General features: G+C 55.5%; 1 protein-coding gene across 1 annotated transcript; it reads right to left on the bottom strand.

The window, feature by feature from the left end:
• On the bottom strand, window positions 1-14,296 carry ITIH3 (inter-alpha-trypsin inhibitor heavy chain 3). The gene is made up of 22 exons (XM_043442532.1): window positions 14,158-14,296; window positions 13,479-13,499; window positions 12,365-12,531; window positions 12,171-12,275; window positions 11,745-11,907; window positions 10,810-10,923; window positions 9,668-9,793; window positions 9,248-9,364; window positions 8,876-9,044; window positions 8,141-8,266; window positions 7,695-7,876; window positions 5,796-5,981; window positions 5,499-5,638; window positions 4,662-4,816; window positions 4,021-4,038; window positions 2,976-2,999; window positions 2,705-2,740; window positions 2,436-2,549; window positions 1,724-1,928; window positions 865-1,037; window positions 562-673; window positions 1-246 (listed from the first exon to the last, which is right to left on the bottom strand). The coding sequence occupies exons 1-22, from the start codon at window positions 14,248-14,250 to the stop codon at window positions 117-119; spliced, it is 2,676 nt and encodes an 891-aa protein (XP_043298467.1). The 5' UTR covers window positions 14,251-14,296; the 3' UTR covers window positions 1-116.
• Window positions 14,297-15,456: the final 1,160 nt, after the last annotated feature.

The raw sequence follows: 15,456 nt of genomic DNA, 5'->3' as shown, positions 1-15,456 counted from the left end.
TCCAGTTCCTTCTTGGCCTTTATTGTCACAGCCTTTCATCGGGCCCCACTCTGTGCCTCTGTTCCAGATGCCAGGCAGGCCGGGCCGGCCACCTCAGCAGGAGTTGGCATGTCAACTCAGAACAGGCTGGGGACAATGTAGTCTCTGTGAATGCCGTCGATCAGCCCTTGCCCATTGTTGTGGACGAACCAGCAGGCAACATTCCTGCCAACGCTGATGTCCTTCCTGTAGTCCTTCTGGGAGCCCCTGAAAGAAAAGAGAGAAAGGCTGTGATGTGCGGGGTGGGCAAGACGGCTGCGTTCATGGATCTAAAGTTGAAAGGGGGTGTGAAGTTGCCAATTCTAGGAGTCCAGACTCTGGTCAAGAATGAGGTCACGTGGTTACTCCTTCTAGGGGGCCAGATTTGGCTTTTTCCTGATTAGAGCGAGCCCAGAGCCCAGAGGGAAACAAGGGTATCCCACGGAAGACAAGAGCCAGCCAGGCTGATGTGCATGGGTAGAGAGAGCTCTTCCCTCCTATCTCATACCCGGCAGTCTGAGAACATCAGCAGGGTCCCCTCACCTGGTGACTGTCAGCTGATGGTTCTTCACCACCATTGTGGCATCTGGCTTTGTGGGGTCAGAGCCTGGGTGGACATCAGACACTTGAAAGTCAAAGGGGTGGAAGAATTGTCCTAGGAATAAAAACATTCACACTGTCAACCCTTCCTCTGCCATACGTGACAAGGCCACTGGCCTTCCAGGATTGATACAAAGGCTGGGTGGGGTGTTGAGTGGTGGGTCCAGGGTGACTAGGAGGCCCTTTCACGTGGCTTTTTCCCTCCACCATGTGGCCTGAACAGCCTGAAGCTTGAACATTTCATACCCAGCAGCCCATGTGTCTGTGCTGACATCCCACGACTGTCCACCACGTAGAAGCCGAGGAAGTCATGGTGGGCAGGCTCTTTCTTCCACACCTGATGCAGGACAACCACAAAAGTAACCCCATCTCCAAAGGAGACCACCATGTTCTTCTTCCTATTGATCATTACAGATAGCCTAGAAGAGAAGAAAAGGTAAGCAGTGGGGCCCAGTGGCCATGATAACCAAGCGTCTGAATCAAGGGCAGAGCAGGAAACGTGACATCTGAGAGCACACAGACTCCAGAAACTGTCAGGGGTGTTGGAGAGAAGAGGCTTACGCACATTGACTACACCCTGCACTGAGTGGGTCCCTGCTACTCCATCAGCAGACGAGGGGCTGTCCTGGGGGTCTGGAGACCCGGGATCAAGCCCCAGCTAGGCCACTGGACTTCCTATGTGACGTTGGGTAGGTTCTGCCCCTCTCTGAACCTCCATGGGACTAACACTGTAGCCCTGCCCACCCAGCTTAGGGGTGATCTGAAGATGCAGGAGAGGCAGAGGAGTTTGAGAACAAGAGAGCTCAGCCAGAGATGATGCACACAGGGATCTTTGTCATCATCAGCCTGCCAGGTCCACCTAATGCTTTTGTCCACACAGCCCTTCCCTCAAGTTGTCCTATGAACTCTCTGGCCACCAATCTGTCTGCCTTTGGTGGGGAGCCCAGGGGGTGGGCTGGGGGCCACCATGTTGAACCTTTCCCAGAGTGGGGGCTGAGGCCACTGGTCTTTCCTGTTAACCCTGTGGATCTTCTGGGATTTGTTCAAATTCCCCCAAGACCCTCGCACTCCATCACCCCTCAGAGACCCAGCAGCAGGGCTTTACCCATCCTGTGTGATCATGACCGTGTCCAGCCAGCTGAACGTGCTCGGTGCATCCCCATTCCACAGGGTGATCTTCTCCGGTGTCACCTCAATCCGGAAGTCCATCCGAGCGCTGGCAATGCCCAGTTTGCCAAAGTAAGTCCTTCTGGCCTGGGAGTCTGAGCTGCCTGTCTTCTCACCAATGATCTGCCCGTTAACTGTGAGGCCTGCCAGATGGGCGGGGCAGCAAGAGACCAGCAAGACCTAAGTCCAGACTGGTCTTCTAGGCTCACAGCTTCCCCTTCAGCCAGACCTCCAGAGGGATAACACAGTGGGGGACCCAGGTCTCTCAGTTCGGAGACCAGGATTTGAGAGCTAGCCCTATCTCTTCCTAGACATGTTGGGGTCACACTGGTGGCCGAGGGCCCACATTGTGGATCTGCCCCTTGCCTGGGCCAGGGAGTGTTGTTCAGAGGAACACTATTCCTCAGGCCCAGGGTGAGTCCTGCTCATAGGCCCAGGCAGCCCTTAACTCTAACCGTCTCCCTATTACCCCTGGCCCTGGGGAGATGAGGTGAGCCTGTGGCTCTGGATGGAATCTGAAATCCCCTACACGATGGAATCTACCTTTGAAGATGGGTGCATTTGGGGCAGAGTGAGCCCGGTCCATCAGTCCACCCTGGGGCTCCAGGCCTTCTCAGGAAGAGCCCCTGGCCCTAGTCCGTGGCCCCCACCTGTGACAGGGTCCTGAATGAGGCGCAGCACTGTGCCTGGGTCTTCATCAATATTGAAGCAGATGGCATCGTCCTTCTCTGGAACTTGGATGATGAAGTGGGGGTCCCCATCCACTGAGAACACATAGAGAAGAGGCTGGCTCTCGGGATCGCTCACGGTCCCAGGGACCTCCCCTTGCCTCCCAGTCCCATGGGATGGGCTCCTAGACAGGCAGGAGGTGCTCAGCCCTAGGCCCAGAGCCTCGACCTGGGGGAGCTGGGAAACTCACCGTAGTAGTAGGGTGTCTTGGGAACCTGGTAGCTGGCTGTGGACAAAAGAAAGAGAGGGCTGAGCTAAACAAACAGGCCAGGGGAGGCACCAAGACCCCCACCCAGAGTTTGGTTCATGCCCCTCACTTTCAGGCTCCCTAATGCTCATAACCTCCCCCCGTCTCCTCAGGACCTCCCCAACCATCTGCCTGTTCCAGAGAGCTGATTCAGGAAAGACTCCCGAGGGGAACGACGCAGGGCCGCGCTCTGTGGCAGCTGGCACATACTCACTCAGGTAAGCCGTGGAGGGGATCACTGAAAAAAGAAGCCAAAGGGCAGGTGTGAGCGAGGTCTGGGGGTTCCCTCCCCCGAACGCCAGGCCTTCTGCCTGTCTTAGGGCTGCTGTCCCCAGTGGGGCCGCAATGCTGACAGAGGTGGGAATGTGACCCCCTAAGTTTAAGCTTCAGAAATGGGGTGCCCCCAGGGAATCCCTACTAGGGCTGGTGGTACTAGGGGCGTAATGTTAATGCAGGGGGACGGCACTTCCAAGTGGCTAAAATGCAAGCCATTAGGTCATCAGTGTCTCTGTCATGAGCAATTCTGTCTGCCACCCCTGAACTGCAGTCCCGAGGCTGGAGTAGAATGAGGCTCACAGGTGACTGTTGTCCTCAGTAGCAAAACATGCACTGACATGCACCCACACACACACGTGCACCAGTGACTACATCTCACAGGGCTGTTCAGAGGGCAGAGCTGTGACCCAGTCGAAATATACTGCTTGGTTAGGACAGCCCGTGTGGATAGAGACAAGGCAGGCCGGTAGGGGCTGGGGAGGTCCTGCCTGATGGTGTGGGGACAAGGTTCCAGTTCCATAATGAGACAAGCGCAGAGTGCTGTGAACTCCAGAGCAGCCGCCAGAACGAGGCCGGCAAAGTCCTGGCTGGGCCCCCTGCTGAACGAGTCCTTGAGCAAAGGAACTTAACTTCCCCGTGCCTCAGTTTCCTTTCTGTAAAATGGGAACCATAAGAAGCCTTCCTCAAAGCCTTGCTGTGGGGTTACTGAGTAACTAACTGAGTTACTCATGTTTGCAGGTCACAGAATACTTTCATCCCAATTGTCCCTCCTTGGGCAGGGGAAGCCCCCCTTTGTCAGCTGATGAGAACCCTGAGGCTCAGAGTGAACAGAGCCCTGCCCCGGCCCCCAGTGAGTTGGCAGTAGAGCTGGGAGCTGAGCTCAGGTGTCCTGGCGGCCCCTTCCTGGGTGGTGGAGGAAAGGTCTCTTTGGTCCTCTCTTGACCTCCTCCTGGGAAAGTCATCAGCTGCTGGCTGAAGCTCACCTTCTGTATCCAGAGGCCCTGCAAGGGAGGAAGAGGAGACCACAGAGTTAGAGGCCACAGAACCCCCGTGTCAGGGCCCTTGTGCCTGACTCACTGCCTGGCCAGCCAACCATGCCTGGGCCATGTGTGCCCCCACAGGAACCAGGAGCTCCTGGAGGCAGAGGCCGGGCCCAGACTGGCTCTTTACTTCCCATGTCTCCCAGTGCCAATTGCAGGGGCCCTCAGGACACTGCGCTCGTGGGGTCTGGTTGACCAGGCCTGGTCCCAGCCTCCAGCTCTCATGGCCTCTTCCTCTGACAATCCCCAGGTGCTGGCTCCAGGCCTAACTTTTAGGTCAGAAGTGCTTCATCTTATCTAACTGAACCCTTCCATGCTGCAGCCTCAGTCCCTTTCCCAGAAATGACCCTGGACACCCTGCCCCCTTTAGAGACTTCAAGGCTCTTCCTATTCATTCCTACATTCCACTGTTCACACTAATGGCTTCCCTCCCTCTATAATACCCTCCCGGGTCCTTGGCCAGTTTTCCTCTGATACCTCCTAGACCTGCCTTTCTCAGCAGGCCCACTTCTCTTCAGGGCACCCAGGGTCAGGGGCCTGGAAAGAGGCATCCAAGTTGTGGCCCCCCCACTGTCTGTGCCTACCTTCCCCGGGCTTGTTGGCAATGGCTGTCTGGTTCTCGTTGTCCTCAGGCTTGGTCACCACCATGGAGGTCAGCGGAGTCACAAAGTGGTACTTGAGGGACAGCTCCAAGGCCTGGGCTGTGAGATTCTCCTTCTCCTCACCCCGGGCATTCTTGCTGTGGGGACAGGCAGGGTGGGAGGGTCAGCCCAAGACCCCCTCCACCTCTCCCAGTGTGTGTCCCCTAGGATGGAGCCCACTAGCAGTCAGAGAAAACGGTTTCATCAGCTCCCTGGGACAGATGGACATGCCCTGATTCCTCTCTGGGCCTGTTTCTCCAGGTGAAAGTTACAAGGGGCTCGACATGGCCACAGCCAGTTGGTCATCATGGTGTTCACATGCTGAGTGCCAGCGTCTTTCCCAGCCAATCCTGCCCAACAGAAGGCTGACACAGCCCCCTCGCATGGCCAAGCTCTGCCCTCTGGGGCTGAAGGCTGGGGTCTCAGCCTTCGGTTATGTTCCTCCTCAGCATCTCTGTAGGCCCATGCTGGGTATAGTGGACAGGATGCGGAGGCTCATCCCTGCCCTCAAGATGTTCCCAGGCCCCTGCCTGAGCCCTGCATCACAGACCCTCTCTGTTCCAGGAAAAACAAGCCATGGGGGCCTAGCCAAAAGGAGAATTGGGCAGCTGCAGTGGGCGTGGAGGTGCACTTCCCAAGGTGAAAGTTCCCTCCTCTTGGGCTCTCCTGGAGCATAGCCAGCACGGGGTGGGCGGAGGGGGTGGGGTGCACAGGTAGGTGCTGGAGCAGAGCTGGGGGTCAGGGCAGGGCCTCGCTCTGTGAGGGGTGGGCCAGGGTCACCGTTTGTCCAGCAGCTGCTCGATGGTGAGGTAGGCCCAGAGCCGCTCAATGTAGTCCCCAAAAATGTATTCCCGCTCCTGCAGGGCCTTCTCCATCTCCTTCATGTCCACCTCCTCAGTGAAGGTCAGGTCGTTGATGGCCTGGGACGGGGGTAGAAGGAGGCAAGAGGCTAGTGGCCTGGAGCCAGGTGGGCCTGGTTCAGAGGCTGCTTCTGCTGGGCTGCCAGCCAGGAGGCTGGAGCCCCCACTGGTAGGTCCCCCACCCCCAGCGCACAAGAAGGTCCCCAGCTCAGCTTACCCCATGGCCTTTCACATCTGCCTTAAAGCTGTTCATGTCCTCGTCTGCCAGGCGCCCGGCTACCACAATCTCAGAGCCATCATAGAAGTGCTGGTAACTGTTCTGGGTGAGGTCCAGGATGGCATTCTGAGGGTACTCTACCTCCACGCCTGTCAGCAGTGGGTTGGCCACCTCCTCATAGAAGCCCTAGAGTTCAGATGGGGTCCCTGATTATCTCAGGCCACCAGGGCGGGCAGGGAGAGGACAGGGTGGGCCGGTTCCCGCTGGTACCTCTGCAGGTGGTTGGATCTCTCAAGCTGGGCCAGTCCAGCTCCTGATCTCTACCTCCACCTGGCCCTGACTGTGTCCTTCAGTTTGGGGGACCTCCTCCTCAACGCCTCCCCATCCCAATTAGAGACTGGGAAGCATAGAAAAGGAAAGGACAGAGTTCTTGGCACATAGGATTCGAGAAATGTTGGTTTGTTGGAATGAAAGTAAAAAGGAGAAGAGAAAGGTTGGAGGCTGACTAGAGAAGTTGACGTGGAGTGAGAGCATGGAGACCTGGAGACTAACAGGAGGAAGGCTGGGGGTTCCACTGCAGAGGTGGAGAAGCACCTGCCTATGCTGGGGCGGAGAGGGTTAGTTGATTTAGCAAATGAAAATGTAAGTCATGAGTTACATTTGAATAACAGGAAAATGACAGTTTACTTTTTAGTATAAGGGTACAGCTGTCATGGGGCACATTTTGAAACCCCAAAATACACAGGTGAAAATCCTTACTCCCGTACTTCAGGACATGACCTTAAATTTGGAGAAAAGCTCTTTACAGAGATCAAGTTAAAATGAGTTGTTTAGGATGGACTCCAGTTCAATATGACTGGTGTCCTTGAAAGAGGGAAATTTGGATCCAGAGGCAGACATGCCCACAGAGAAAATGACATGAAGATATACAAGGAGAAAATGGCCATCGACAGGCCAAGGAGAGAGGCCTAGAGTAGAGCCTTCCCTCCCAGCTCTCGAAAGGAACCAACCCTGCCAGCACCTTGATCTTGGACTTCCAGCCTCTAGACATGTGAGACAATAAATTTCTGCTGTGGAAGCCAGGTAGGGCTTCCCTGATGGCTCAGATGGTAAAGAATCCACCTGAAATACAGGAGATCCAACTTCGATCCCTGGGTCAGGGAGATACCCTGGAGAAGGGAATGGCAACCCACTCTAGTATTCTTGCCTGGAGAATTCCATGGACAGAGAACCCTGACAGGCTATATAACCCGTGGGGTCACAAAGAGTTGGACATGACTGAGCAACTAACACTAACAGTGGCCTGTGGAAGCCGCCCAGGTATGGTTATTTGTTAAGGCAGCACTAGCAAACTAAATGTAGTTTAGGGGCTTCTTAGATGGCACTAGTGGTAAAGAACCCTCCTGCCAATGCAGGAGACATAAGAGACATGGGTTTAATCCCTGGGTCAGGAAGATCCCCTGGGGTAGGGTGTGGCAACCCCCTCCAGTATTCCTTCCTGGAGAATCCCATGGACAGAGGAGCCTGGTGGGCTGGAGTCTGTAGCGTCACACAGAGTTAGCCATGACTGAAGCGACTTAAAACAGCACAGCAAACCAAGTACAGTGTCCTGTTCAGTGTTTGGAGCATGCTTGCTAAAAAGTTATTCGCTGTTCATGAGAAGTTCCTATTTAACTGGAGGTCTTGTATCTGATATGGCAGTCCTACGGAGGAAGCAGGTCTGTTCTGTGCAGCCTGTGGACAAAATGAGAACCTGGACTGATGGGTAAGAGGTGACCAGAGATAGATTTCAACCTGAGAGGAAGTTCTTTCTAATAACTTGAATTGTCACACAGTGGAACAGCTTCTTGAGGAAGTAGGGAGCTCCCCATTCCCAGAGGTATGTGAGGCAAGGCACACCTGCAACTGCAAGTTGGCATCGGAATCCTCATAAATGCGCCGGGCAATCCCATGGTTCTCCAGGGCCATATTTTCCAGGAAGTTATAATTCAGATTGTTGCCAAAGCCCAGGTTATACAACGGGAACTTGCCACCAATGGCATTCCGCACATTCTCTTGGATTTTTTCAGGTCTGCTCTCACCTGTGGGGTAAGGAGGTATTTATGCTGCAGCCACAGCCTGAGCGACTGTCTGGACCAGCTCTGTCTGCAGAGATCTGACCCCTGCCTGTGCATAGCTGGCAGAGTCATGGCTACTACAAGCCCTCAATGAGCAGACATTGGGGCGGGCAGAGCCCTTCAGGGGCTCACAGATCACAGGGGACCCTGGGGAGAGCTGCCCAAGGTCATGCAGCACGCTGGCTATAGAGCCGGGAGCGGCAGCCAGAGCCACACACGCCGCCTCACCCACATTGGCGTCCCCGTCGGTCAGCATGATGATAATGGAGGTGCTCCTCTCTGGGACTGTATGCTCCTCCCGGGCCTTGTTCAGCATACTGATGCCCCTCAGCAGCGCATCGTTGATGTTGGTCACTGGCACACAGACAGATGACACCGTGAGAGGATATCCTCAGGGTGCTGGGGGAGGCAGTCGAGACAACAGTCCCTGCTCACGTGCCCAAAGACACTGCCTGCCTGTGCGCCGTGGTACTCAGTAAATATTGACTGGATGACTCAGTGAGTGATGGATGGATGACTTAATCTTTCAAATGAGTAAGAGGACCAGCCTCTCAGGGCTGCTGGAAGGATAGATGCACATGGTGACTGTAAGAACATATTGTGATTGGAGAACAGTCAAATGGACCTCCAGCCCCTCTCACAGGGAGGAGTGGGGAGCAGTATAGACATCACTTGTCATCTTTCATATGAAACTGCCACGGATAAGAGTTCTCTGTGGCATTACCTTATTGGGTAATGCTGGCATTACCTTGTGGGGATGACAGGTTAGAAAGAAATGAGTTTCCCTAGATCACAGAGAAGACACCGCAATGTCAAGCCTGAGGACTCTCCATCCCACCTCTACCCGCAGCTTGGATCTGCAGGGCCCAGACCAGCAGAGTCTCTGCCACCAAGGCAGAAGGGAAACAGGCTGCTCAGGCAGAGAGGAACGGCAGGATGTAGCTCCCTCCCCTCTGTTCTTACTTCCTTGATCATGAATATCCATCACAAATTTCCTGGCTTCCTGGATGTTCTCAGGAGTGGCTTGAACTAAACTGTCTTTCCAAGTGGTCACATCTCCACTGAACAGGATGAAATTCAAGTAGTCATCCTCTTTGACATCCTCCAGAATTTTGAGGAGGGCATCCTTTGTCTGGGAAGGAGGAAGACAAGCAGACAAGATGTGTTCCCGGCCCGGACCCCTGCTGTCTGCAGGAAAAGAGGCAGATGCTTTGTGTCTTTTAAAAATCCTGCCCTCCTTCCTTCTCTTTCACTGGAATATTAGCTTCATCCACTTTTAAAAAAAATCTCCCCGTGTCTCCCACCCATCACCCACTCTTGCACCAAGGAGAGTACCTGCTCCATTTTCCGACCGTGCATGGAACCGCTGACGTCAATCACGAAGACCACGCTCTTGGGCACCACCGGAAGGCCTTGAGGTGCAAAGAAGTGCACAAAGTAGCCATTGACGATCTGAAAACGGGAGAGAGAGACTGGAGACCAGTGGCCCTTCAGCAACCTCACATTGGCTACCCTTGCAAATAGAACCCAGACTTTTAGCAGCCCCAAATAAAGATGTCCTGCCTCCGCCTCCAGGGGGCACCACACCAAGGCTCTGGTCTGCCTGTGGTCCCCATGCCTTGCAGGAACCTCATGCTTGGGCTGAAGATCAAGGTTGTTTCACCAGACAAAGCTGCAACCCCTCCACACATCAGCCCTCACCAGAGCAAGGCAGGGGATGGATCAGCCTGGCAAAGCCAGTTGGCAGGTACCTACTTGCACATTGGCGGGAGATTCTCTGTTCACATCATAGGTGATGATGAAATCTCCTTTGAGGAGGGAGTCCGTGCAGGTTGGGCAGGAACGCTGTTGGTCCAAGCTGGGTTTGAAGGACACATGGCCCTGAGGGAGGGTGATGGAGGGCCTCTCTCAGCTTGGGCAGGGCCTGCCCTCTGCAGACCTCAGCCTGGGGCTGCCCTGGGCACTCAGCAAAGTTCCTGAGTCCTGCCACCCTCTGGGGAGCTCTGGCCTTCCTGAGCACCCCTCTCCCCCTCGGAGATCAGGAGCCCCTTGGAGGGTAGAGGCCTTATCTGAGCCAGGCTTTCACTCTCCTGGTTCACTGGGCCTCACAAGTCCCTTAGCTCTGCCTGCACCTGGAAGCCACATAGGGAGGAGAATTCTGCACCATGAAAAGGAACTTCACGTTGGGTGATACTATGTGCTTTTTGTCAAGAGGAGCAAGGAACGGGCAGAATAGAGAGTGAGGAGGGGGCCCTGGGCGGGGACACCGCCTGCAGAGGTCAGCAGCCCTCTGAGTGTGTGCTCCTCGAGCCTCACCCTGGGAGTCCTGACTGAGGTTTGCTGTCCTTGTAAACATGTATTCATCCACTACCCATGATCAGCAAGATTCCTGGAATTGCTGGGGACCTTGGGGTTCAGAGCCAACCCCGAGCACCAAGAATGAATTTCCCTTTCTTCTTTCACCACTCGAGTGGAGTCAGATCTGAAAAACTCCCTCAGGTCTCTGTCTCCTTCTCTGTAAAACGGACCAGTAGCCTGCCCTGCCTGCTTTCCCGAAGTGAAATGGGATCAGGCTTTATAAATGGTCTCCCTGTCCCCTCCCCAGTGCAGTTGAGACCCCAGTTCCTCTGGCAGGTCATCACCAGCAAGCAGCCCCCTGCCTCCAGCATCCTCACTGCTGACCCAGGTGGCCTAGGAGAAAGGGGATGTTGCAGACTTCTCTCTCTCCCTGACCCCCGCCTCATACCTACACACACACACACACACACTCTCTCTCTCTCTCTCTCTCCCCCTCTCTACCTTGCATCTGTCAAATCCCCAGCTTCAGACTCACCTTGCTAGACTCAATGTTCCTGCCCCTGCTCCCTCCCCCCAGGCCCCAGAGGCATCTATACCACCTTTTTCCCTGAGAAGGACTTGGTGAGGGCGCTGCCCAAGAGGTCATTGGTGATGAACGACGCTTCAGCATCCAGGGTACTGATGCCCTGAGGCTCGAAGATGTCTGCCGTGATCTGAAATGGCCAAGTGGCAGGAGATGTCACCTAGTGAAGGTGCCGAGCCCAGCCTCCAGGACAACAAGGGTGAGGAGATGGGTCAATGTGGTGCAGGGACCAGCCGCTAGGACAACTCTGTGACAGCCAAGCCTGCTGCCTCCCAGCAAGAAGATGACCACATGGGTTTGCAGCTGGGTACTCTGACCCCATGGAGAAGGCACTGGCAACCCACTCCAGTACTCTTGCCTGGAAAATCCCATGGATGGAGGAGCCTGATTGGCTGCGGTCCATGGGGTCGCTGAGTCGGACACGACTGAATGACTTCACTCTCACTTTTCACTTTCACGCATTGGAGAAGGAAATGGCAACCCACTCCAGTGTTCTTGCCTGGAGAATCCCAGGGACCGGGGAGCCTGGTGGGCTGCCGTCTGTGGGGTCGCACAGAGTCGGACACGACTGAAGTGACTTAGCAGCAGCAGCATTCTGACCCCAAAGTTCTTCCACTCCCTGCCATATGGTGCCCCAGAGTCTACCACTAAAAGCATTTCCTTTGGGTTTGCACTCGGATGTAGGTAAAAATGCCCAAGTAACCAGTTACCAGCATTACAGAGACACTTGGTGATGTTGCCCTCAAGGACCCAGCACCCAACCTGGATCACCCAGGTGCAGCCTGGCCTCCTCCCTTGGGCCCAGGTGCGGTGGGCAGCACCACTGCAATTCCCCCACGCCTCCTTGGCCGGGTGCTGGGGCCTGGGCTCCTACACTCCTGCTGCGGGCTCTGCCCAGGGCCCTTCCTGGCACCCCAAACCTTCAGGCGCTGCGAGCGAGTGGCCGATTACCTCAAAGTGCTTGACCAGTTGCTTGGGCTGGACCTTGAGGTACATCTCGTACTTGCCCTTATGCCTCTTGAGCAGCTCCTCGTAGGTTAGCTCAAAAGTGACCTTGCTGCCTGCAGCCACATTGACTGAGACCGTGAATTTCTCCAGCTTCCTCCCAGAGGCCCTAAAGGTGGATGAGAAAGAGTGACTACCCCAGAAAGAGCACAACCCCCTGCTTCCTGGGCCTTTGGTTTCCAGTCCCTTCCCCCTGGAGGAGCCCCCTACCCAGGCTGAGCCTCGGTTGCCTCAACTTCAAAGTAAGATAATGTTGTAAGAATTATAGCACATTTTGCCATGTAATAATTATAGCTGCTGTTCTCTTGTTAGTGTCTCTGAGGGCCCTCACAGCCCTGACATTCTCGCCAAGGCCTGAGGGTCCACACTTACTTGACCAGGCCGGCTGTCTTGCCCTGGGACACAGCCTTCTCATACTGCTTCTTGGCAACTTCCTTCTCCTTGATGTTCCCAGGGTAGGTAACGCCATCGATGGTCCTGCAGAGATAGAGAGTTGGGGAAAGGGGGGCTCAGGCTGAGCCAGACTCCCCTCCCCACCCAGAGCCAGAAGCTGTGGTGACACCCACAAGGTGAAGTTGGTGATGAACGCTGTCTTGGGCAGCTCCACGTCGAAGGACACCTCCTTGGCAGTGTTTGCGTGGTTGACGGCCCTGGTGGTGACGACATTGTGAGCGAAGCGGGAGGTCACCTTGCAGTTGACCTTGGTGCTGTAGACTTCGATGCTGTCGACCACCTGCGGGAGAGGGACAGTGTATCAGCGGACGGTGACCAGCTAGCCTGAGGCCCCTGGAAACAAGGACCTCCTCCTGGCTGCTCCCCTTCAAGCTCCCCTTTGTGGGCTTCAAAGCTCCTGCCTAGGAAGTGGCCCGTCCAGTCTCCCAGTCACACACATCAGAAGCCTGGGCAGTTATCTTTGGTCGCTACCTGTAACTGGCCACCACTGTTGTGATGGCCACTCTTCCTTCTTAGCTCTATAATCTGGTTTACATGCAGCTGTAGCCAGTGAGATGGTGTAAAAACTCAAATCTGACCTGTCCTTCTCCTGTTTAAAGCCCTTCTATTCTCCCTACCACCCCCAGGACAGCCTTCCCCATGGCTCTGGGGGCCTCTGGGCAGGTCCTGCCTCCTCTGCTCAGTCCGTGCCCCTGCCACGCTGGCTCCTAGCTCTTCCTGCTCATCTTAGAAAAAGCATGTCCACACACACTCCAGTCTGCTCCCTGTGTCCAGTAGCTGCCCGGTTCTGTCTCCCAAACAGACCCTTATTTCCTGCACCTAGGGCGATGCATTGGGAGGGCCTTCGTGCCCCCCAACACCCTCTTTCCAATGGGACGATGGGCCGAGGGATGTTGTAGAGAAACATCTGGATTGAACATGGATATAAAGATGCTTCGTGAAGGCATCACAGGGCCATTCACTGTGTGTCTCCTGCCCCATGCATGGGGTCTGACAAATGCTCATCAAGTGTTTGTGGGAAGAAGGACCCGTGGAGGGGTGGTCCTCTATTGCATCAGCGAGTCCAAGGGGCATGGTTCGCTGAAGCTCTCTCCCAGGGCTCTGGAGGCAGCGGGGGTCTGCCAGGGCAGGGGTCCCCCCAGCTGGAGGGACCTTCCCTTGTGGCCCACTTCTTCCGCTGTTGGGCAACCAACTCTGCCCTGCCCCATCTCTTGTGAAAGTTCTCACCCCTTCCGGGAGGCTCCGTTTCTGGAAAAAACAAAGATAAACACAGGGATTGGGGCAAGGCCAAGGCTACTGTGGCCTGAGTAGAGGCCCTGGGCTGAGGCCAAGGTTCAGCAGTGACCACCTCCCCCAACACACACACGCACCTTGAGGGGCCTCTGGACAGAGGACCCAACCAGAGCCACATGTCAGAGTAGGAAGGGCTCTGAGTAGATGGGGAAACTGAGGGCCAGGGGGGAGGTCTAGGGGAGCATGTCAGGGAGGACCAAAGTCAGTGCTCTCCCCCTGCACCATATACCCTGACTCACTCTGCCCCTCCCTAGGCCCCAGGCCCCCCAAGACTCCTCCACCCCACCACCACTGTACCCCATGCAGCTCAGCCTGGCCATTCCTAGAGGCCTCTCCCCTTGTCTATATGTGAACCTCAGAGTCCCTCAGGGAGGTGATCTGATTGTGGTGCATCACCCACCTGACAGGTCAGCAAACAGAGGCCCTGGAAATTTAAGCTCCGTTGGGGAAGCTGTCTCATCAGATTTGACAGCAGGTCTGGGGCCTGGGTCCCCCCACACCCTGCCCTGTTCCTTGAAGCTCACTGCCCAGCCTCTGCCTCCTCCTCATTCTACAGAGGACCACCCAGCGTGGCCCCCCTGCCTGCCTGTTGGTGAAGAAGGGGCAGACTTACCCCAAGCAGCCGGGATGGGTTTCTAGGGAAGCCAGAGACTGCCAAGCCGGAGAGCAGGGTCAAGATGAGGCAGGGCCACCGAGTCAACGCCATTGCTGAGCATGCTGGCCTGGCCTGGACTCCTTATATGAGCAAGCCTGATGTTTTCCCAAGTGGGGTCATCGACCTGCATCGGGGTGGGAGGAGCAGGAAGCGGGAGCTTCCCCCGGGAAGCTGGGCATGGGTGGAGTGATGGGCCTGGATCTACCTGTACCAAGGTAACCTGGTGGGTATCATCCACAGTGTTAGACTTCACACCCAGCGGCCGCGAGACATGGAGGCCCCTGGGGAAGCCAGAAGCGTTGCATTGACAAATGGGCCCAGAGACCCCCTGGGAGGGGGCGATGATGATGGAATATGGACTCACATTTAAAGCAAAAGGCATCTCAGCATCGTCGCCACATCACAGGCACGGCCTCTGGTCTGGCCTTCTGGATCAGTTACCTCCCCTCCCTTCTCCAGGCAGCCAGGGCCCAAAACCAGACTTAACACTCTGAGATTAGGATCTCCATGGCTGACTCCTTCCTCATTATCCTCTGGTTTCTGTGGCCCCTTGGGAAAGACAGTCCCCGAGTCCTGTCATCCAGCTCCAAGTTGCTTTCTGAAGGTAACTCTTCTCACCTTCCGCTTCTCTGTACCTCACATGTCTTCTCTCTGCCAGCCCATGTCCCTCCAAATTTCTTCTTCCTCTTTTGTCCCCTAGCTGAGCACAGACAGCCCTGCTCCAGGCTCCAAGCTCCCAAAGGGCCTACATTCTACTGTTAACATTTGGTTGAGGTTCGCATGTTTGGATCTGATCACTGTCTCTAGACTCTGAGCACCTGGAGGACCAGGCCGTGTGTTGTGTTCCTCCCTGTGTTCTCAGTCTGACCAGGAACTCAGCTGCCCTCGGCCCATTGGAGGATCATTCTCCCAGAAGTCCCCAGTGAGGCTGGAGTTCTGGTCTCCAGGACCATGGCAGCCTCAGAGGCAGGGTCTTATTGCCTCCCAGTGGGGGCTGGGTCCTTCTGGGCCATCCCAGAGCCCTGCCAGCCCCTAGACCTTCCAGAGTGGCCATCATGTGCCGGCCATACTTTTCTGAACAAAATGACCTGGTGACCCTCCAACTTGGCCACTACTAAGTGGAGTTAATGAGGATGCCTAGGCACAGGATAGCTCATGTATGGATCAGACTATGGTCTTGACTGAAAGCCAAGACTTCACTTGACTGTGATATGTACAGAGAGAGTTGACTGCCAGGGGCAGAGAAATGGAGTGAGA

The sequence above is a fragment of the Cervus canadensis genome, chromosome 22 (genome assembly GCF_019320065.1).
Source record: "Cervus canadensis isolate Bull #8, Minnesota chromosome 22, ASM1932006v1, whole genome shotgun sequence".
NCBI lineage: Eukaryota > Metazoa > Chordata > Mammalia > Artiodactyla > Cervidae > Cervus > Cervus canadensis.
The sequence above is the reverse complement of the archived record's forward strand: the minus strand, read 5'-3'. Positions and strand labels throughout refer to the sequence as shown.